This window comes from Rhinatrema bivittatum, chromosome 10, assembly GCF_901001135.1.
Source record: "Rhinatrema bivittatum chromosome 10, aRhiBiv1.1, whole genome shotgun sequence".
NCBI classification, from domain to species: domain Eukaryota; kingdom Metazoa; phylum Chordata; class Amphibia; order Gymnophiona; family Rhinatrematidae; genus Rhinatrema; species Rhinatrema bivittatum.
The window spans coordinates 8,783,435-8,804,901 of NC_042624.1; the positions used below are offsets into that span (position 1 = coordinate 8,783,435).

At 45.4% G+C, this 21,467-nt stretch overlaps 1 protein-coding gene across 5 annotated transcripts in view; it reads right to left on the minus strand.

Moving 5' to 3' along the window:
• UCHL5 (ubiquitin C-terminal hydrolase L5) overlaps positions 1 to 21,467 on the minus strand; it is a 166,977-nt gene that overhangs the window by 109,760 nt on the left and 35,750 nt on the right. For all 5 annotated transcript variants that reach the window (XM_029618537.1, XM_029618536.1, XM_029618535.1 and 2 more), the window contains exons 6-9: positions 20,262 to 20,392; positions 18,319 to 18,382; positions 17,733 to 17,835; positions 2,169 to 2,282 (exon numbers count right to left, since the gene is read on the minus strand). In XM_029618537.1, the coding sequence (XP_029474397.1) occupies positions 2,169 to 2,282; positions 17,733 to 17,835; positions 18,319 to 18,382; positions 20,262 to 20,392 (412 nt within the window). The remainder of the gene's footprint in view (positions 1 to 2,168; positions 2,283 to 17,732; positions 17,836 to 18,318; positions 18,383 to 20,261; positions 20,393 to 21,467) is intronic.

The following is a 21,467-nucleotide window of genomic DNA, read 5'->3' on the forward strand; positions in this document are numbered from 1 at the left end:
TTTTGATAGCCTGAGCACCAAATTTACATGAGCAATTAGTATTGAAATTTTGTCCTTATGAAAGAGTTGTAAACAGAGTCATCTTTCTCCTCAGATTATAATTTCCCCTTCTCTAGAGAATCATTGTTACTTCCCAGAATAGCATCCTCCAGATCATGAGGTAAATCAAAACGATGTGGAGAAATTATTTCTTCCTGAGGGGTTCTAGCCCCGATTCTTTTTGGAGGTTTAATAAATGATGAAGATGGTCGATCTAACTGCATGTGTGTTCAAAAAGATGGCCCTGTCTCAGTTTGCCCCTTGATCGCAAAAAAACGCTTGATGCAAACATTTGAAGAATTCTGGGGAGTAAGTACTGCTAGAGGGCAAGTTTGGCAAATAAACCTCATCTTTCTGAGTGTTTTCCTCGGAAACTAATATTGCAGAGGCTGTTTCCTTTAAAAAAACAGACTGGCCAGAGCTATGAGGAGATTGAGCGTTTTCAAAATGGCTGCCACAGTTTCAATGTCAAAATTAGCTTGATCTGCTACTTCGGGATAAGGTGGAATCTTTTGATTTGGTGATTTTGCCCTTAAATCTAGATCCTTGATCAATATCTTTGTGGACTGAACTATTTTTGAATGCTCCTCAGTTTTCAATTCCCCACAAGAACATAAAATATGCCATACTGGGTCAGTCCAAGGGTCCATCACGCCCAGCATCCTGTTTCCAATCTAAGTCACATGTACCTGGCAAGTGCTTGAATCTGCTACTGAACGTTTGTTCCCACGCTCTCAACCTGCTGAAAAGCTTTGTAGTAGCAGCATTGTTTTTTTCATTAAGCACCCCTTTGGGGCTTACCTGACAAGCCTAAGGGTCTCTAAAAGCAGCCAATCTTTTTTTTTTTGTTTGCTTACAGTTTGTCAGCTGCTGAAGCACAATTTAAAGGCAAAATCCCCAAAGCATCCTCTTCCTTGCCAGTAATAGATGAATGAAACAGGAAAGGCTCTATCTAATTCTTGTTTGAAAGGAAGGGGGCAGCTGTATCAAACTGACAGCCTTGTCAGTAGCATGGCCCCCAGTAAACCCTCTGGAAATCTTCTCTTTTTAAATTCTCTTTTTTTTATTACAATAAATGCTTTCCACTGAAAACCTTACGAGCTGCTGTACCAGAAAGAAGATATTCTCATCAACTGGAGGCAGGCAGAGAATACTGCTTTATTCTTTCTGTGCCTGGTTTAAGTAGATGTAGTAATGTCCTAAGAATAAACTAATAAAAAAAGGGCCAATGCTCTGCCTCCATCCGCTGAGAGAGAAGGATAAAACCCACATTTTCTGGACGAGTGTAAAATGATAAGGAAAAATATATTACGTAAATTTGCCTTGCGGCAAGCAGAGATAAAGGTAAAGGGATTTCATAGTAACCTTTACTTTTTATTAAACTTAACTGCAGAACTAAACAAAGCCCTGAGTTAATGGTGACAATTCTAGTAACCTTGGCAGTCGCTAAATCTCGCTCTTGCTTCCAGCTTCCGCCAACCATCGCTTCTCCACAGATTATTTTTTACTGACACTTCAGCCAGCAAAGGTGACAACAGCTGGCTCCGCTGAGATTAACCCCTTCAGAACCAGCTGCTGCCCTGCAAAAGGAGCTTCAAATGTCTAAGAAACAATATCACTTACAGTCAAAACTGTTTTGCCACAGTACGCATTTACCAAATTCAAGCAAAGAGCTTGGGAAAGAAATAGATCAGTGCAAAAACAGAAAAGAAAACCCCCAAATGACACTAAAAATATCTAACCATGCCCTACAAAGTGAGCCCCAAAACGTGTCGGATTGAAAACAGCAGTCACACGCACTTAAAGTGAAGAAAGTTACCATCCTCGCTACCCAAGAAAAGGCCCTGCTGTGTGTCTTGCCCCCAGGGGGCTGAGAGAAAGCCTGTGCTGGCGCAGAGCTTCATTTGTCTTGGATTTCCCTGTCAAGTTCCTCCTCTAAAAGCAGGAGAACCTAAACTGCTCAGCTCAGGCAACCATCCCGGGGAAAGAAAGCATAGGTGAAGGAACTCCAAACCAAGATTCTGAAGCACGTTAGAAATAAAGTCTTCCTGGGGGGAGGGAAAACCAAAAAAAAAAAAAAAAAAGACGACTCACTGCTGATTAATTACATCCACAGCAACAAACCTTACCTTGTATCTTTTTAACTTTTGGTTCTCTTCGTCAATTAGCATCTGGTATTTTGCGACTTCTGACTGTAGAGAGCTCAGCAGATTGCTGCTCTGATCTGTATCCATTGGCTCTTCCTAAAAATAACACCACAAAAAATATCAATACCTGAACAGAATGACTAGGTGGACAATGAAGAACAGACCTTCTCCCGGAATCCCCCCCTTCCTGTTTCACATTTCTATGGCAGCCATCCTGGCTTCCACTGCACTTAGTCTGTCTTAGGAAGAGCAGAACCAGGCCTTCTGCTTCTAGGCATTTATAAAACGTTAAGTTTAGATGGTTTGGTTTTGCTAATCAGGAGTTCTTTGAGAATGATTTAAAAATTCCTCCACAAAACAATCAATACATACCGATTTATTTTAATCACCCAGTATTTATTGGCATTTTTGCAGTGCAGACATTTTTACTGGGAATTTTTCGTGTTTTTTTAGTATAAATCTCTGACCACTCTCCCCCTCACCCATCAATATGCCCCATTCAACCTGTAGCAGCCTCCCGCTCACCCAGCGTAGGCCCCTCGCCACAACATCCCCCAGCAGTCTCTCCCTCACCAAACATGCCCCCCCCCCCCCATAATTCCTAGCATTCTTCCCTCTCCCCAACAGCCAACACAGCCCCAACACAATCCCTCCCTTTGCTCTCCTCTGCCTCAGTCCAGAGACACAGAAGCACAGATCTGCTACTCCTCCATCCTTGCCCCCGCCTGTCCTGAACGTGCAGGGCACTGGAGGAGGAGGAGACAGAGCAGCTGTCTGCTATGCTGTGTCTGTGTGCAGGTGCCTCACTGCTCTCAGCAGCTGCAGGGCTGCACCAGGATTTGGCTGTCCAGCAGCAGCTGAAAGGCACTGGAGGTGAGATTTAAGACCTACCAGATGTGAAAATTGAGTTTATTGGGTTTTATCTGGTTAAAGCATTAAATAGAAACCCCAAGTAAAACCTTCCACATAACCAAACTTTAAGCATAATCTCTAGCATAAAAGCAAGTTTGCTTACCGTAAATGGGGATCTCCATAGACAGCAGGATGAATTAACTATGACACGCAGGTGACATCATCTGACAGCACCGAGCAGACCCTTCTCTCCTAGCTCATACAGATTTTGCTCTATTGAACCATGTGTGGGAGTTCCTGCATGTGTGCTGGCCTGTGAGCCCCTCAGATGATTGCAAAGCTTAGCTTTAGCTATGCAGACAACTCTCTAGGGAGGTCTATGGGGGGGGGTATGTGTGTGGGGGGGTATTAAGTATAGCTAATCAATCCTGCTATCTATGGAGAGCCCTAGTTACAGTAAGCAAACTTCCTTTCTCCATCAACAGGAAGACTGAATTAGCTATGACACATGGGGGATCCCAAGCAACCTGGAGAATAGACTACTGGGTGAACAGGCTGTCTAAAACTGCTTGCCCAAAGTTATTGTTGCTTCTTGATAGACTGTCTAGACAGAAATGGGACCTAAAGGGGTGAAATGACAACCAAGATGCAGCTATGCAGATATCATCAATGGATACTGCTTTATTTATTTATTATTTAAAGTTTTTCTATACCGGCATTCGCGATAAATATCGCATCATGTCGGTTTACAATTAACAAGTGGAGAGGGAACAAAAAAGGTAATAAATAACATTGATCATAATAATAATAATAATAATAATAGTAAACATTAAACAAGTGAAGGCTAAGGGTTGCAGTTACAATAAAACAAGGGAGTTATACAACTTGGAACAGAGAAAAGAAGCTAGGGTTTTAATAGAGAGAACATAAATGTCAATCAATGCATTTGTAGCATTAATGAATTGCCCTGTTGAGGTGGAGTTATTAATAACCATGTTAAGGCAAAGTCTAAGCGCCTAGTTAATGACAAATGGCTCGATTCAAACGAAAGGCCGAAACTACTTTTGGCAGAAACTTGAAGTGAGTTAGGAGCACCACTCTGTTGGGGAAACACTTCCGGCACGGTGAATAATGAACCAATGCCTGAAGCTCACTTACTATTCTAGTTGATGTGATAGCAACTAGGAACTCCACTTTCCATGTGAGGAACTTTAAGGAAGCCAACAAATGGTTCGTAAGGTGGTTTTATTATTTGTACCAATATGATATTGAGATCCCATGGCACTGATGACTTGGCAACTGGAGGACTTGTATATCATAAATCTCGACACCAGAGGATGTATGGAGATTGGTTTGCCATTCACTTGAACACGGTACGTTGCAATGGCAACAAGATACACCTTGATAGATGACATACTGAGATGAGACAAAGCAAATCCTTTGGAGCAGGCAAATGAGTTCAAGGAGCTTGCCTGACACAAAGATTTTTTCAATTTAAAACCATAATCTTTTCTAGTTGAAGGCTTCCTTGCAGAAATCAATATCCTCAACTTCCTTGAATAGAGACAGACTAGTGAGCGCTCAATATCTAGGCCATCAAGTTGAGAAAGAGAAGGTTCGGGTGACAGATGGCTCTCCTCTTGAGTTAGCAAAAAGTCAGATCGGATTCCAGAAGGAAATAATAGAATCACACTTGACTAGGCCATGCTGGAGCAATGAGGATAAGGTACACCCAGTCCTTGAATGCCTTCTGCACCATTCTCATCACCAACTGAAGTAAAGGAAAAGCATACAGCAGATCTATATCCCACTTGAGCAGAAAATCATATGGAGTGGATCTGAACTTGCACTGGAGCAAAATTTTACAAATTTCTGTTCTCCTTTCATAAGAAGTCGACTGATGGATGAACCTAGGAGGTCGAACAACCTACCTGCTACAGGTTAGTCTAGAAGCCACTCTTGGGGACAAAAAACTGCTGAGATGATACACCAGAGTGTTGAAGATCCAGGAAGGTAGGTTGATTGTAGGAAGGCTCTGTGGCTGCAAAGCCACTCCCAAATTCTTAGAGATTCTTAACAGAGGGTCCCATGACCCTGTGCACCCTCTTGCATATTTATATAGAACATTGCTACTTGGTTGACAGTTTGGAACAGAATTCTCTTTTCCCAAAGGAGATGTGAAAAAACTTTCAGTGCAAGGAGGAGAAGTGAGACTTGTGAGGCTGGAAGACGTTTGCTGGCCAAAAATCTTACCCGGTTCCTGGCAACGGACGGAGAGAGTGGAGAGGCGCCCTCCCCCCCCCAGTCGGGCCTTGCCGACGTCATTAATGAGTGCCTTGAATCCAGCTATAAATTGCAGGGCCCTGTGGCACGCAGCTGGGGAGGAGAAGTGAGTTTGCAGACCAAAAACATCTTAACCAGTTCCTGGCGATGGACGGATGGATGCCAACGTCATCAACGAACACCTCAGTTATAGCTATAAATTGCAGGGCCCTGCGATGTGCAGCCGCTGCGTGCTGCCAAAGCTGTGTGCTAAAGAAGCACCGAAAAAATGGGGAGGAAGAGAAAATCTAAAACCTGGACATCCTCTCCTGCTTCTTTCTTGGCAGCACTTCATGGGCCCATAGATGACCACTTCGTTCGAACAAGTGAGTCATCCAATAGAGACTGTCTTGGTGAATGTTCACCTTTCGGAATATCTTTAAGTCAACCAGCCACCCCTGCAGCCTGCCACTGTGTCTTTTGCAGAAGATTTGACTTTTTCTGGTAATATTCCTGACACAGCTCGGCTCTGCACAACCTAAACTGGTTCTAGAATCTTCTGGGGTTGTGAATTACCCAAAGTCAACTTTGCCAATTCTGGAAGCTTTGAGGGCTAGTTATTCTGTAGTCCTTCTTCCCTTGATAATTCCTTCTATGGCTGGAGTAGCTGAAGGAATTGAGGAACCAGTTAATGTTACTCTTTTGGATGTGTGGAGATTGATTGCTAAAGTTAATAAAAATTTATCACTATTCTGTGTCCCAGATGCATGTCTTTTCAACTGAAATGAAGACTAAGATGGAAGAGCAAGAAAACAAAATTGCAAGAATAGAAAGATCTGTGCTGGCAATAAACTCACAATTAACTTTGGTGCAAGCTACTTGTACATTCTCCATCAAGGACAATCTTATTGTACATATTCAGCTTAAATTGTTGGAAAATGAAATAAGATCCTGTACTTTACGTTTTCTAAATTTTGGGTTACTATCATCGGGGGAATTATTTAGGAAGTATATAAGTGAAGTATTATTCTTTGACGAGGATAAGGTTCCTGTTATTTCTCAATCGTATTATCCTCCTAAGAAGAAAGTTGTATTGGATAATGAAGGAAGAAAGTATGTCCTGGCTAGTCTAGGGAATTCTACCTTCCTAGAAGAATCCCTTGATAACAATTTTCTTAGGACTACCTAAATCATCCCTAAAACCACTACAATTACTTCAAAATGCTGCTGCACGAGTTCTAACCGGAATAAAGAAGTTCGACCACATCTCTCCAACCCTAAAGAGCCTTCACTGGTTACCTATTTCACAAAGAATAAGATACAAATCCCTAACCATCATACATAATGAAATTTACAAAGACAACAACTCATCCCTAGACAACATGATTACAATACACAAATCACCCCGCTCTTCAAGATCTTCTGACAAATTACAGCTATTCATTCCTCCTCTGCAAAACTATCCTCTACTAGACATAGAGCTTTCTCCATAGCCGGACCAAAAGAATGGAACTCTATCCCAGAATATCTAAGTTCCATCAAAGATTCCAAAAACTTCAAAAAAGAACTAAAGACATGGCTGTTTAGACAATCATACACAGAATGATTTGATCTATATAGACCATTCCCAACCACCTTCTAAACACAATTTCTTCGTTATATATGCTAATAAATACTATACTAAACTAACCTAGTTTGTCTCATTCTAAAAAAAAAAATGTTTAATCTACTTTTGCTGAGACGTTATATAACCACATTTTTCTCTTAGTTTGGTGTTATTTATTTATAATTTTATAACTGTTCACTGTATGAAACTGTTGTTACAATGTAAACCGGAATGAAGGCAGCCTGCTATATTTCGGTATAAAAAAGAATATAAATAAATAAATAAATAAATTCCAACTAGAACTACTTTGCTTGTTTCTTTTACTTTAAAGTAAGATACGAATTTGGTGCTTTATAAATATTTTCAGTGTAAAGATTTTCTTTTTTGAGGCCAAAAAATCCAGATCTTTCCTGATGTTTCTCAGACTACTCAAGTCCATAGGAAACAGTTTCTCTTTTATGCAAATATTTCTAGATACTGGAGCAAGTTTTTTCCTTAAATTCCAATGTAAATGTTTAGAAACCTATTTTTCTTGAGCCACTACACTTAAATCGCTCTTTAAGGAATAAGACAGTGAGGAATATTGTAGTATCTAGCAATGATAAATAAGTGGTTAGAAAGGCTGTATATTTACAAAGCTCATCACCTCATGGTTCTATGATTATCTTTCTTTTTTTCCCCCTTGTCTTGTTTATCCTTTGACACATCTCCTGCTCATTAATGTGGGCTAGTATTTTGGAAATTTCTTAGGTTCAGTATTGGATCTATTTACGATTTGTATTTCTATTAATTTCTTTTTCTTGTTTTGTTTCATTGTATAAATGATATCAATTGAATGAAAAAACTCTGAGTGCATGTCTGATTGCTCACAGATGTAGCTGCATGATCTGAAAACAGACATTCTGCTGTCAATTAGATCCCATGGATTCAGAAGGAGCCTATAGGTGCACCCCACCCCATGGTGGATGTCTCCGTTACTAGTGTTACTTAAGGTAGAAGCCAAAGAGGAGCATTCACTTCCAGGACATTTGAGTCTCACTTCCACCGCAGAGACCTTTTCACGTCTGCAGTAACCTTCACCGGGTGCGACATGGACCAAAGCAACTGATTCCACTGAGCATGGAGGTCCCACTGGACAATCCTTGTATTGGGGTGGTTCATGAGAACTACATGCATCACTACCACCATATATCCCAGGATAAACACGACTTCTTGGGACGGGACGTGATCCTGTTGTAGTAGGTTCTGGATCAAGGTTCAAAGGCAGAATGCGCATTCCAATGGGAAGAACACTTTCTCCTCCAGGCAATCTATCCATGTCCTGAAGAACTTAATTCTTTCAGTAGGAACAAGGTTTAACTTGGAAAAGATAATTATGAACCCTAGCAATGGAAGGAGCTGGATCATCATCTACAGGGAGTCTAATACCACTATTTGGAAAGGCCCTATCACTAATCAGTCACCCAGATAAGGAAAGAGACAAATTCCCTGGCGGCGAATGTATGCCATTACTACTGCTATGAACTTAGTGAAGACCCTCGGGGCTGCTGAGAGCCTAGAAGGGAGAACTTTGTATTGGTAAGTAGAGGAATTGTCAGTGGGAGTGATGGATGGATTTATCAGCACATGCATTTTTCAGATCCAGGGTGAACATCCAGTTTCCCACTTGAATGAAGGGTAGGAAGATGTGGAGAGGGTTTATTTTGAACTTTTCCTATAACAGGCTCTTTGTTCAGTCTTCGTAAATCCAAAATCTTTGGAAGGGACAGGTTCTATTGTCTGCGGGATGAGAAGTGACTATACCTCGAGACAGATCTGGGTTGAGTGAAACAGATCCAGACAAAGGCGAACACAGGTGCAGTGCTGGAGAATGAAAGTAACGCAAACAAAAACTAGATTCCACAATTCTGAGGACCCAACACTTCTTGGTGATCTGTCCCTCTTCTAGGAAAAGGCGAATCCTACCCCCTACCTGAAGGGCAACAACCTAAAGGTCGAGTTCTGTTAAAAACTAGGCCTAGCCTCAGGCTGGGTCTGTTGTGGTATCATTGGATGATATCTCTTTCACCAAAGTCCACAAGCCAGAATTTGTTGTTATAGTAGTGCAGGTGGTACATGATATTACTGAAATTGGTGGAAGGGGTATCTCTAGAAGAAGCATTTAAAAGTGAAGTAACGATACCTAGAAGATAACAGATGTTTGGTTCTTGTGATAGAATGTCAGCATGCTGCTCCTTAATTTGGGCGACGGATTCCTTGACCTTGTCTCTAAAGAGGATGTCCCCAAACAAGGTACGCTGGCCTACTTGTCATGAACATCTTGACGCAAGCTGCTGGTTCTTAACCAGGCCATCCAGCATATTCCAATGGCTGATGCAGAATCAAAGGATTCATATACAGAGAAGAGATGATGATGTTCACACTCTTATTCGTCTAGAAAAGCCCACTGATAGTTTTTCTGTCCTCCATCTAGCGATTCTACCAAGGGTTTCAGCTTTTCGATATGAGTAAATATTGTAGCATATAAAATTAGTGGGCCACAATGTGGGCGTTGAGCATCAAGCTCTGGAAAAGCTTCTTCCCAAAACTGTCCAATAATGTGTGTGGGTGTGCGTGGGAGTGGGTGGGGGGCATTGGAGAAGATTCTAGTCTTTTTAGCTCATTTTAATGTCAACTCTACCTACCATTGACTGATATAGTAGCTGGACAACTCCAAACCCTGGAGTTTGTTACACTCTGTAGTTCAGGTCCAGTTTCCTGGATACTAGGGGACAGGATACTAGGGGACAGTTTCCTGGATACTAGGGACAGGTTTGTTTTGCATTCTTTCTTTCTTTATTTTTGCTATACTGATGTTCAGGACAAAATAGTCATATCACACCGGTTTATATTGAACACAGGGTAAACAGCGAGATATAGGAAAGTTACAAAAAACAGGGAGATAAATACAGGATAACTTATTAAACAGATAGTTTCAAGAATCAAAGACCCCCTTCCTGGGTCAACTGCACTGGTGGATGCATGGAAACATTCTTGTTTGTAAATCCCAGAAGATCCAATAAACTGGGACTGGTGAGGGTATGGATGATGTTTTCAGAATCCGGAGATGGACAAAGATCTCTATGCAGGGGTCCTTGTCCTTATGAATGTTGACTCCCATCTCCTTGCCCAGACTGTCCAATAATCTGGAATATGAGAGGTCTTCAGGTAGTAAAGAATGGCAGATTAAGTAGGAGGTCTGACGGAATATCCTAGACCCTTCCTAAGAAAAGAGAGATGATTGGGCAGGGTCCTCTGTTAAGAGGGGAATATTCTGATGCATGTTCCAGTCAGTAATCTCCTGTGCTCCTTCCTCAAACTAGCTAGATTCTTCCACAGAGAGGGATGGCTTGGGGTTCAATTCTACTAGTGGGATCACTGACTGGAAATCCCAAGGCGTAGAGGGGAGGAAGACTTACCCTTTAGGGAACAAATCCACCACTCTGGACAGGAGAGATTGAACATGGCCCTCTTTGTAATCTGCAGCCAGTGAAGCTGGTGTCCTCTGACCAGGAGTTGAGGAAGAGACATCCTCCTCTGAGACCAATATGGGGTCAACCTCCTGAGAAGCTCCTAGTGGACATCAGGAGGGAACCCCTTCCTGGGTCAACTGCACTGGTGGATGCATGGAAACAAGAGGCACAACTGAGCATATCAGATTAATCAAGGAGGCAGAATGGAGATAACAAGGCAACATGGAGAAATATAAGTGCAATATATCACTCTCAGGGCCCCTCAATGAATGTTCTTGCCTTGTGTGCACCAACAGGACTGGGGAACAGTGCTCTGATTGCACTGACTAGCAGAGTACCCACATGCCAGATGTGTCTGATGGGACTGATCCTAACTTTAGCTTTGGTGGCACCAACTATATCACCAGCTCTTATACACGGCACTGCTTCTTCTTGTGCATCAATGAGTTCCACGGGTCATGCAACATTGGGCTCAACAATTCTTGTCCATGATACTTTCATGCCTTGCTCAACCCTGGCAGAGCGTTGGGTCCAGGAATTTGCACCGACGAAGTAGGGACTTTGCTCAAGAGCTTCTACTTAACATGGCATGGATGCAACCCAAGAAAGCTCTACTCAGAGGAATGACTCCAGCTTTTCATCGACCTGTGAAGTTATTCCATCCTACAGGCTCTGTTCTTCTGGGAGCTCGGTGACATTCAGCCACAGTTACAGCAGTTGGTTGTGTCACAGTCTGGCCCCAGACATTTGTAACATACAGTATATCATGGCCATCTGTGATGGATATCTTTTGGCCACATACAGAAACCTTAAAGCCCCTAGAAGTGGCCTTCTTGAAGCTAGACATTCCTTAAATTTGTAATACTTTTTTTTTTGTTTGTTTATAGAACTGAAAAGTGCTGTTGAGGGGCTGCCAAGGCAGTGAGGCAACGAAGTGAATTAAGAAAAGAAAGAAAACTACGAAGGACCAAATCAAAAGAGAGGATATGCATCCATGCAGAAGCTTGGACAAAAAAAGATTGAGGGGCTCACGAGACAGCGAATGTGTGGGAATTCCAGCATATGCTCAGTAGAGCAAAAGCTCTATGAGCTAGGAGATCAAGGTCCAGTTGGTGCTGTCAGATGTTATCCATTGTATCATGGCTACACAGTCCTGCTTGACAATGGAAATCACAAAATTCTCCTTGTGGCATAAATGGATAATGGAAAATTGGTTCTTACCTGCTAATTTTCGTTCCTGTAGTACCACGGATCAGTCCAAACCGTGGGTTGAGCCTCCTGTCCAGCAGATGGAGACAGACAAAAACTGAAAGTGTATCTTATATCAGGACAGAGCCTACCCTGCATCCCTTCAGTATAAATGTTGTCAAAGCAGATAAAGATAAAGATAACTAGTATAAGATCAAGCAAGCAATAAAGAACTGCTAAATTGAACAATTCAAAACTCTGTTTATCCACATTCCTCTAGGAGATGCGTCTTGTGCCTTAAAGTTATGATAGAAAGTCGAGGTATCCAATAAACTGTAAAGAAAATAACTTTGAGCGGTTGTAACAGACAGTACATGGGAGAGAGTCTGGACTGATCCGTGATACTACAGGAATGAAAATTAGCAGGTAAGAACCAATTTTCCTTTCCCTGTACATACCCGAATCAGTCCAGACCGTGGGATGTACCAAAGCTTCCCTAAACAGGGTGGAACCGAGACAGTCCCGCTCGAAGCACCTGCCGCCCGAAGGAGCCAAAAACTGGTGCCTGCACATCGAGGCAATAATGATCAGCAAAAGTATGCAGAGACTTCCAAGTAGCTGCTCTGCATATATATATATGCCAATGCAATCGCCTTCTTTAGCCAGCGAGCAATCGTAGCCTTAGAAGCCTTGTTTCCGCTATTTGGACCACTCCATAAGACAAATAGATGATCTGAGGCTCGAAACTCATTTGTAACCTGGAGATATCGCAATAAAACCCATTTGACATCCAGGCGCCGGAGGTCACCACCAGACTTGGTCCGCAATTTCTTCGGAAGAAAAAGCCGGGAGCTCCACCGACTGACTGAGGTGAAAGGAAGACACAACCTTTGGCAAGAATGACAGAACAGTCTTGAGTGAGACCCCGGAATCTGAAAAACGGAGAAAAGGTTCCCTACAGGACAACGCTTGAAGCTCCAAAACCCTCTGGCGGAGCAAATAGAGACGAGAAAAACTACCTTAAGAGTTAGATCCTTAAGCATGGCCCGCCTGAGGGGTTCAAAGGGAGCCTCACAAAGGACCCTAAATATCAGGTTAAGACTCCATGAGGGACAGGAAGCCCGGATGGGCAGATTCAAATGCTTCGCACCCTTGAGGAAACGAACGACATCTGGAGGAGCCGCCAAAGCCAACCACTGATGCTATCCAAGAGAGACCCGAGGGTGGAAACCTGCATCCTTAAGGAGTTGAAAGACAAACCTTTGGAAAGTCCATTCTGGAGAAAGGAGAGGACCTGGGATACCGAAGCCTTGTGCGACGGCATTCCAGACTCGGCACACACATTTTCAAAAACTCTCCAAACCCGAATGTAAGCAAGAGATATGGAAGGCTTACGGGCCCGCAACAGAGTGGATATAACTTCTTTATATCCTTTCTTTCTTAGTCGCCTCTGTTCAAAAGCCAGGCCGCTAGACAGAAGCGATCCGCCTGGTCGAAAAATACGGGACCCTGCTGGAGAAGACATGGAAGGTAGTCAAGGCGAAGACGACAGTCTGTTGCGAGGTTCACCAGATCCGTGTACCATGGTCTGCGGGGCCACTCGGGTGCCACAAGAATGATGGGACTCCGATGAAGTTCTATTCTTCTGAGTACTTGTCCGAGGACAAGGAGGAAACACGTACAGGAGAAAGTCGTGAGGCCATAAAAGGACCAGGGCATCCACTCCTTCGGAGCAGTGTTCCCGTCTGCGGCTGAAGAATCTGGGAACTTTTGCTGTGTCCAGAGTAGCCATCAGGTCGACGTGGGGGGGGGGGGGGGAACCCCACCTGCGGACGAGGAGATCCATTGCTCTGTTGGACCATTCCCACTCTCCGGGATCTAGAAGCTGACGGCTGAGGAAGTCAGCTTGAACATTCTCCTTCCCCGCAATGTGAGAAGCTGCCAGACGATCCAGATGCCGTTCTGCCCAGGCGAGGAGCTTGCTGGCTTCCAGAACCACCAGGCGACTTCTGGTGCCCCCCTACCGATTGATATAGGCTACCGTGGTGGCATTGTCCGAGAGCACCTGCACCGCCTTGCAACGGATCAGAGGGAGAAAGACCTTGAGTGCTAGGCGAACCGCTCAGGCCTCCAGGCGATTGATGTGCCAGCGGGATCAGTATCCCAGCATACCTGTGTGGCCTGAGTCTGACAAACTGCACACCAGCCGGAGAGACTGGCATCTGTCATCACAATGATCCATTGAGGAGTCTGTAAGGGCATCCCCTTCAGGAGGTGAGCGAGCGAGAGCCACCATTGCATGTCTGCGATAGTAGAGTCTGAAAGCGGAAGGACTGTCCGAAACTGCTTCGACACCGGCTTCCAGTGGGACAGCAAAACTTTCTGTAACGGACGCATAAGCGCAAAAGCCCAAGGAACCAGATCGATAGTGGAAGCCATGGACCCCAGGACCTGAAGGTAATCCCAGGCCGTGGGTAGCGAAAGCAAATTGTGCCCTTGCTCCATGAGTTTGAGTGCCCAAACTTCTGGGAGGAACACCTTTCCGACTCGGGTGTCAAATTGTGCTCCCAGAAATTCCAGGATCTGGGATGGATGTAGACTTCTCTTGGAAAAGTTGATTATCCACCCGAGTGAGGTCAGGAAGGCCAAGACTCTGTTGACCACCACCCTGCATAGAGTCTCCGACTTGGCCCGGATGAGCCAATCGTCCAGGTAAGGGTGGACCAGAATTCCTTCCCGACGGAGTGCGGCTGCCACTACCACCATGACCTTGCTAAAAGTGAGTGGCGCTGTGGCGAAGCCAAACGGGAGCGCCCAAAACTGGAAGTGTTGTCCCAGAATACTGAACCTGAGATACTTCTGATGGTTGTGGCGTATCGGTTTGTGCAGATAAGCCTCCGTTAAGTCGAGCGAGGCCAGAAATTCACCTGCGCGAACCGCCGCAATCACAGCCCTCAGGGTCTCCATTCGAAAATGGGGAACTCTGAGAGCCCGGTTGACTCTCTTCAGATCCAAGATCATCCGGAAGGACCCGTCCTTTTTGGGAACGACGAAGTAGACTGAATACTGGCCAAACCCTTGTTCCTCCACCAGGACTGGAACTATGGCCCTGAGCGCTTGTAGCCTGCCCAGGGTCTGGTTTGACCACAGGCCATTTCCGGCTGCCGCAGGGAGAAATTATGTGAAGGTCCGGTAGGTCCCGAGCAAATTCTAATGCGTAACCTCTCTCTATCACCTCTAGGACCCACTGATCCGTAGTATTATTGACCCATTCCTCGAGAAACAGGGACAGTCTTCCACCTAAGTTTGGAACGGAGGAATGGGCCGGCCACATCTCATTGGGGCGAGGACTTGGTGGTGGAGTGCTGTTGGTTGCCATCCCGGAAGGGACGGCGGCCACGAAAGGAACAAGACCAGGCCTGGGATCTGGAGGAGGTACCTCTCGGAAAAGATCCCCGTACTCTGTTATTATACCGCCATTGCCCCCAAAAACGAGAGTGTGAAGGGAAGAAAGACATGGACTGTTTCGGGCGGTCCTCTGGCAGCTTATGAACCTTGTTGTCTCCCAAAGATTTAATAAGCTGTTCAAGGTCCTCACCAAAAAGCAACTTACCCTTGAAAGGAAGTGTGCCCAACTGCGACTTGGAAGAGGAATCCGCCACCCAATTGCGGAGCCAGAGGCGGCATCTGGCTGACACCGCAGAAACCATAGCCTTGGCCTGCACTCGGAGCAAATCGTAAAGGGCATCAGCCCCATATGCCACTGCCGCCTCTAGCCCTTCTGCTTGCTCCCCCTCTGCAGACAGGAGGTCCTGGGTGCTGGGCAATTGTTGAACCCACCTGAGGCTTGCCCGCTGCATGAGACTGCTGCAGATTATCGCCCGGACTCCTAAGGCCAAGACTTCAAAGATGCGCTTGAGATATATCTCGAGTTTGCAGTCCTGAACATCTTTCAACGCCATGGCTCCCACCACTGGGATGTGGTGTGCTTGGTGACAGTGGAGACTGAAGAATCCACCTTGGGAACTTTAAGCATGTCCAGGCATTCATCATGAAGGGGATAGAGCTTGTCCATTGCTCTCCCTACTTGGAGCCCTGCCTCGGGGGACTCCCATTCCTGAAGGAGCAGCAGCTTGTGCATAGGATGGAACGGGAACGTACGTGGAGGACCCTAAGTCCTGCCAGGACTGGGTCCACGTTAGCTGGCTGAAACAGTATCGTCAGGTGGCACATCAATTCCCAGTTCCTGTAAAATAAAGGGAACGAGGGGATCCAGCTCTTCCCCCTTTGGAACAAACGGAGAACACGCGGGTCATCACCCTCGAGCGGAGGACCCGGGAGAAAGTCAGAGTCCTGATTGGGATCAGGGACCGCAGCCGGCTGTGGAGGGTCTGGGGGGGCCGAAGGGCCCGACACCACCCTGACTGAGCCCTGCACATCCGGAATAGGAGGGGGCTGCAGAACAGGCACCCGAGGGATCTTGGCTGGGGAGGGACCTGGCGAAGGGTCATCCTGTTCCTGCAAACTAGCTAGATATGATTTGTGCATTAACAGCACAAATTCTGTGGAAAAACAAGGTCTTGATTTCCTGGGCACGGAGGGGGGGGGGGGGGGGGGGGAGGGGGAGAGGGAGAAGGATCAATATCCCCCTCCAGGGCTCTAACTGGGCTTAAATCCGGCGGTGAAACAGTTAAATCTGGCTCTCCTGAGCCCTGCAGACTGGAGTCTGAAGAAAAACCCGCCCCCAAAATGGCTGCCGTTCCCGCGGTTTTTTGAGAAGAGGACGGCCTAGTCACGCATTTGGGGGACGAGCATGGGCTATCGATTTAGTTGCAACCACAGAGGGGCCCTCCCCTCCTGGCAAACAGTGAGAGCAGAGCCTGTCGCGGGAGAGCCAAATAGCAGGCTCCCTGCAGGCTAGATAGCCACTGGATCGCGGCATGAAGGCAGGTTAGAAAAGCCACCGGAGGGAGAATCAGCTGAGCTGTGCTGCGGAGCAGCAGAGGCAGGAGAAGAACCCTGCTGTGCTGCTATCCGAACACAAAAGGTGCTGAATTCACTTGTCTCTTGCCTTTTTTTTTTGTAAACTTAAATGAAGGCAGGGGAATTGAGCTTCCCTGTTAAATCCTGTAAGGCAGCACAGGCAAGGAGGGGGAGTGACTGGACCACCAGTATCGCCCCAGCAGACAAGCAGGTCACCGGGAAAGGGATCCCTAGGATGTATAAAAGGGGCAAAACCCCCCTAGGATCCCCTAAGAGCGGGGAGACAGAACTGTCTCCCAAAGCAGGAGTTTTGAATCTTTTACTTTTTTTTTTTATATAGAAATAAGGTAATACTTGCTTGATCTGATAGACAACAACACAGGAGAAGGAACGATCTCACAGGTAGAAAGAAATTGAGAAAAGGAAGGGAGCTGCAGGTTCAGCTGCCTGCATCTGCTGGAGACAGACAAATACTGAAGGGTTGCAGGGTAGGCTCTGTCTCCATCTGCTGGACAGGAGGCTCAACCCACGGTTTGGACTGATCCGGGTACGTACAGGAAAAGACAGGTATAATCTTTCTGATCGGGCATCAAATCCCACAATATAAATCTGGTTTTTGATGGAATTTTAAAACATTGGGCAGTGCTTGTTGATTTGTATAGTGCAAAGCCTGCTTACTAGGAGAAAAAACATTAACCCGGAGGTTTGGTTGTTTTACCAGTAGTAATCGACAAGTCACATGGTATGCAGTCCCCAGTTTACTGTGGCAGCTTACTGGGTAGATGATGTGTCAAGCATTAGAAAATTCCATGGCAATTTTGAGGTACGTCCCCTCGATCCACACCCTTTCTCCTCATACCCCACTCCATCTCAAGTGTCAACACACACACACGCCAGCCCCTCTTCATAACCTGATCCCCCTTCCGTCGATCAGCCTGGCAGAAGGAGGAAGTGAAGCAAAGAAGCATCTTGGGCCACATCCTCTTTATCATCCAAAGCCAGTCTAATGCGTTGAATCGTGCAGGACACCATACCTGGCTTAGCTCCCGAGATGATTCTGCAGTAACCAGCAAATTCCATGGGAAGGGCCAGATTTTGTGGCCCTTCCCAGGGCTATGACGGTATACCAGAACAGCCACTGACCTCTGCAAGCTGTCGCTGTAACTCTGTTATTTTCTGCTCATAAATCATCTTCCTGTCTGACACAATGGCCATCAGATTGAACCGGATCTCCCCTTCACTGTACCTGACAGAGAAAAATGCAGGTTGTTGTAAATAAGTGCCACGGTATGACAGAACAGACTCATACACAGTTTTTCCCTATAGAATAGTCCTCTTTTAGTGAACGTCACCTTGCAAAAACATGCAGTCCTTGATCACTGCTCAGTTTACTAGGTGATGACCTAGGGAAGAGGAGCACCAATGTGACAACCCCTGCTGGTGGAAGGCAGACACTGAGGGGCTTTGATCAGGAAAGAATTACCTTCCAGTCCTGGGCAAGTGAAGGATCGAGTAATTACTCAAGTGTCTTATAAAGAAGATTGGTTACTTAAAAGGGGTGGGGGGAATATTGAGACAATTCTAGAATGCAATAGCAAACCTGGATGCATGATCCCTTCTAAGCTTATTTCTAATGCCATCGGCTGTCTGACACCAGTTCAGAAACAAAGCCAGAGTTTGGCAATCTTTACCTTCCACCCACACATTTAAAAAAGAAAAATGCACTTACTTCTGTATTCGTTTCTCTATAACCGGTCGTACTGCACTAATCCAATCATCTTGATTACAAACACCTATTAAAAAAATAGAGAGTGAAAAGCCATCATACCAAACACCTCACAAACCAATAATAAAAACAGGAGATGGAACAGCCTTAACATTTTCCACCAATACAGCAGCCAGAGGATCTAACAAGTCAGATGCAGCATATCTGAGAATAAAGCAGGGGAAAAAGCTGACCTTAAAATTCAGAGGGAATGGGAAGATGAACACTGTCCCTTAGCAGCAAGGTTGAGGAAATCTGAAGCATCTCAAGAATCATTCTTGCAGATATTACCTATCTGCTTGCAAATATCAGTACAAACCTAAAAATCCTACAGCTTAAATGAGATACCACCAGAGCTACAAAAATCACTCTGTGAACTTGCGTTTTGCATTTCTAGATTGCTTTCCTCTAAAAAGATCCAATGCAGTTTATCACATTCCAAAAAACTTCAACAATACAGCATACATAAATTAGAAATGACTCACACCCCTACTCTCACTAAGACAAACTTCTCCAAACAGACACAAAAAAAAAAAAATCACATCACTTCCTCCGAGATCTTGCTACCCCAACTCTCTCTCTCCCCCCCCCCCAAGTAGAGTGAAGGATCTTCATGGAGCTGCTGCATCACAAGAATCAAGAGAGGCAATAGAAGAGCTGAAATATAGTAGGTACCCTTGAACAGAAGACTACCCAAAAACACTGGGGCGTATCCCCTGAAAACCTACCCCAACCCCCACCCTGAGCGCCCCGAGCCTATCTTGCATAGGCTGCCGGCACGTGCAAAGCCCTGGGACCCGTGTAAGTCTGAGGGTTTTCCTGGGGGGGGGGGCAGGGGCGTGTTGCGGCCGGCACGTCATCGGGGGCGTTCCGGGGGGCGTGGCCGCAGCCTCCGGGCCAGACCATATCGCGCCGGCGTAACTTGTGCAAGAAAGGTGGGGGGGGGGGTTTAGATAGGGCTGGGGGGGGTGGGTTAGGTAGGGGAAGGGAGGGGAAGGTGCGGGGGTGTGGAGGGAACGGAGGCAGGCTGCGCGGCTCGGCGCGCTCAGGCTGCCGATTTTGGGTGGACTTGCACGCGCCGACCCTGGATTTTAATGGCTACGCGCGTATCTATTGAAATCCGGTGGCGAACAAAAATACGCGCGCGCGTAGTTTCATAAAATCTGCCCCACTATGAAAAAGCCAAGAACTTTTATTGTGTCTCTCTCAATTTTCTGGGCCAAGTATTTTACCTACACCCCACTAGGTCTGCAAAAGCAACAGAGCTTTTAAAATCCATAAATAAAACTCTGCCCAAACTTTGATCTATCTACAGCATTCATGAGTACCAGTATAAAAACTGGACCATGGTGGCCATGAGATTACCGAGAGTAGGGAGAGATCTAATTCCTCAAGCCCAGTCCAGGTTTAGTACGGAATTCTTGATAAGCCAACCTCCGTCTCAAAGCTCCTGCACTTCCACATTTTTTTCTTTTTTTTACATTAGTCCAATCTTCAAAAACTAAGATTCCTAACATCAGCTCTCAAAATCATCACATGCTGATTGCTTTTTACAATCTGCCTGATGAGACAATTTGGATGCGATAAGCAGAATGCCTGCACAGCACTGTTGAAAGCTGACATTTAAAGGTATATATTGTTGTTGGAAGCAGCCCTGGTCCTGCGGAACTATACAGTTTACCTACACACACTAATTTTGAGTCTCCCCACACGATAAAACCAGTAAGCAGTTCTATTTCCTCGGTCCCACTCCTCCCAGCAAAGATGAACATATGGTGGCAGGTAACGGTGTCATCGCCCATACGAGTCTACAGCTTCCTTGCTCTTCAAGCAATACCTTCCCAACATCGCAAGCTACCCGACACCCACTGTAAAATTCAAAATGCAGCAAACACGTATGACAGTACCTAAATCAATTGGTCCTTCTCTTAGTCCGTCTAATTCATATAACCTTCCATTTACAGGAACGTAGCTGACAAAATGGAAAGCATCTTCATCTTTGGCTGATGACTTGGCATCAAATTCAAACATCTGCTGTCTTGTGTAAGCAAAAGAAAAACAAAATTCAGGTTATACCTCTGCAGTCAAAGGCCCAAAGTGCATTCTGTTAGCGCCAAAGCATTTTACAAGCCGGGATATCCGAGCTCCACTCACTCAACCCGTTTAGCCTGAAGGGAGCAAATCTCCACAGCTTGGTTTTGGGATGAACATCTGATGACTCTGTAGAAACATCCACAGACTGCCCTTGGTCTCCCCCTACATGCAGCAGATGTCCTCAGCGCCCCTCAGCAAACTTTACCCCAATTCAATTCGCTCTCGTCTCAGAGCGGTGCTGCTCACCATCGCACCACTTCAAGCATTTCAGATGAAAGTCTGGGAACAGGTTTCTCTCTGAAATGTTCTACCCCAGATGACTGTACCTGGAAGGTCCCCCTCCTGCCAGAAGTTGCTTGCCTTTACCTCTCCTTCTACTCTCTAACCAAACCTTACCATTTATGTCCAGAATGTGCCTTCCCTTCATATTCCCCCCCTTATTTGTGTACCCTCCCTCCATTCTTTTTGTCTCCACTAAACGTTACCTGCTGTGAGCATCTTGTCCCTTCCTGTCATCCACACATCTTCCTTACACTCAGATTCCACTTCTCTTGGCCTCTCCTTCTTACACAACTCTCAGCTTCTCTCTCTCTCTGCAACACCGCACTTTCGCTCTCACCTTCTAATGACTTTTCCTTGCATTCACTTCTTTTTAGGACTGTCACATTTTCAATTCACTCCCACTTATTCAAGATTCATAACAAGCAAAGCCACTACGCCCCGGCCAGTTTTTACAGCCTATTCTAGATGTGTGTCTCATCATCCAGGGGGATACGCATAGCCAAACATGAGAGCTTGCAAGCAGGCTGGTCATGTATCCCACAATTCTGAGCAAGAGCTCTCCAAAAACCCTCGTAGAAACCCAGCAACACCAACATAGTAAAAAAAAAACCCAACACGTTTCCATCTCCATGACCCCCAATATTTTTGGTTTTTAAAAGGTAGGTTGTTTTTTGTTTTTTTTTAAACTTTGCTCCAGATGTTATGGCTAATATTTGCAGGTTAATATAATTACATAC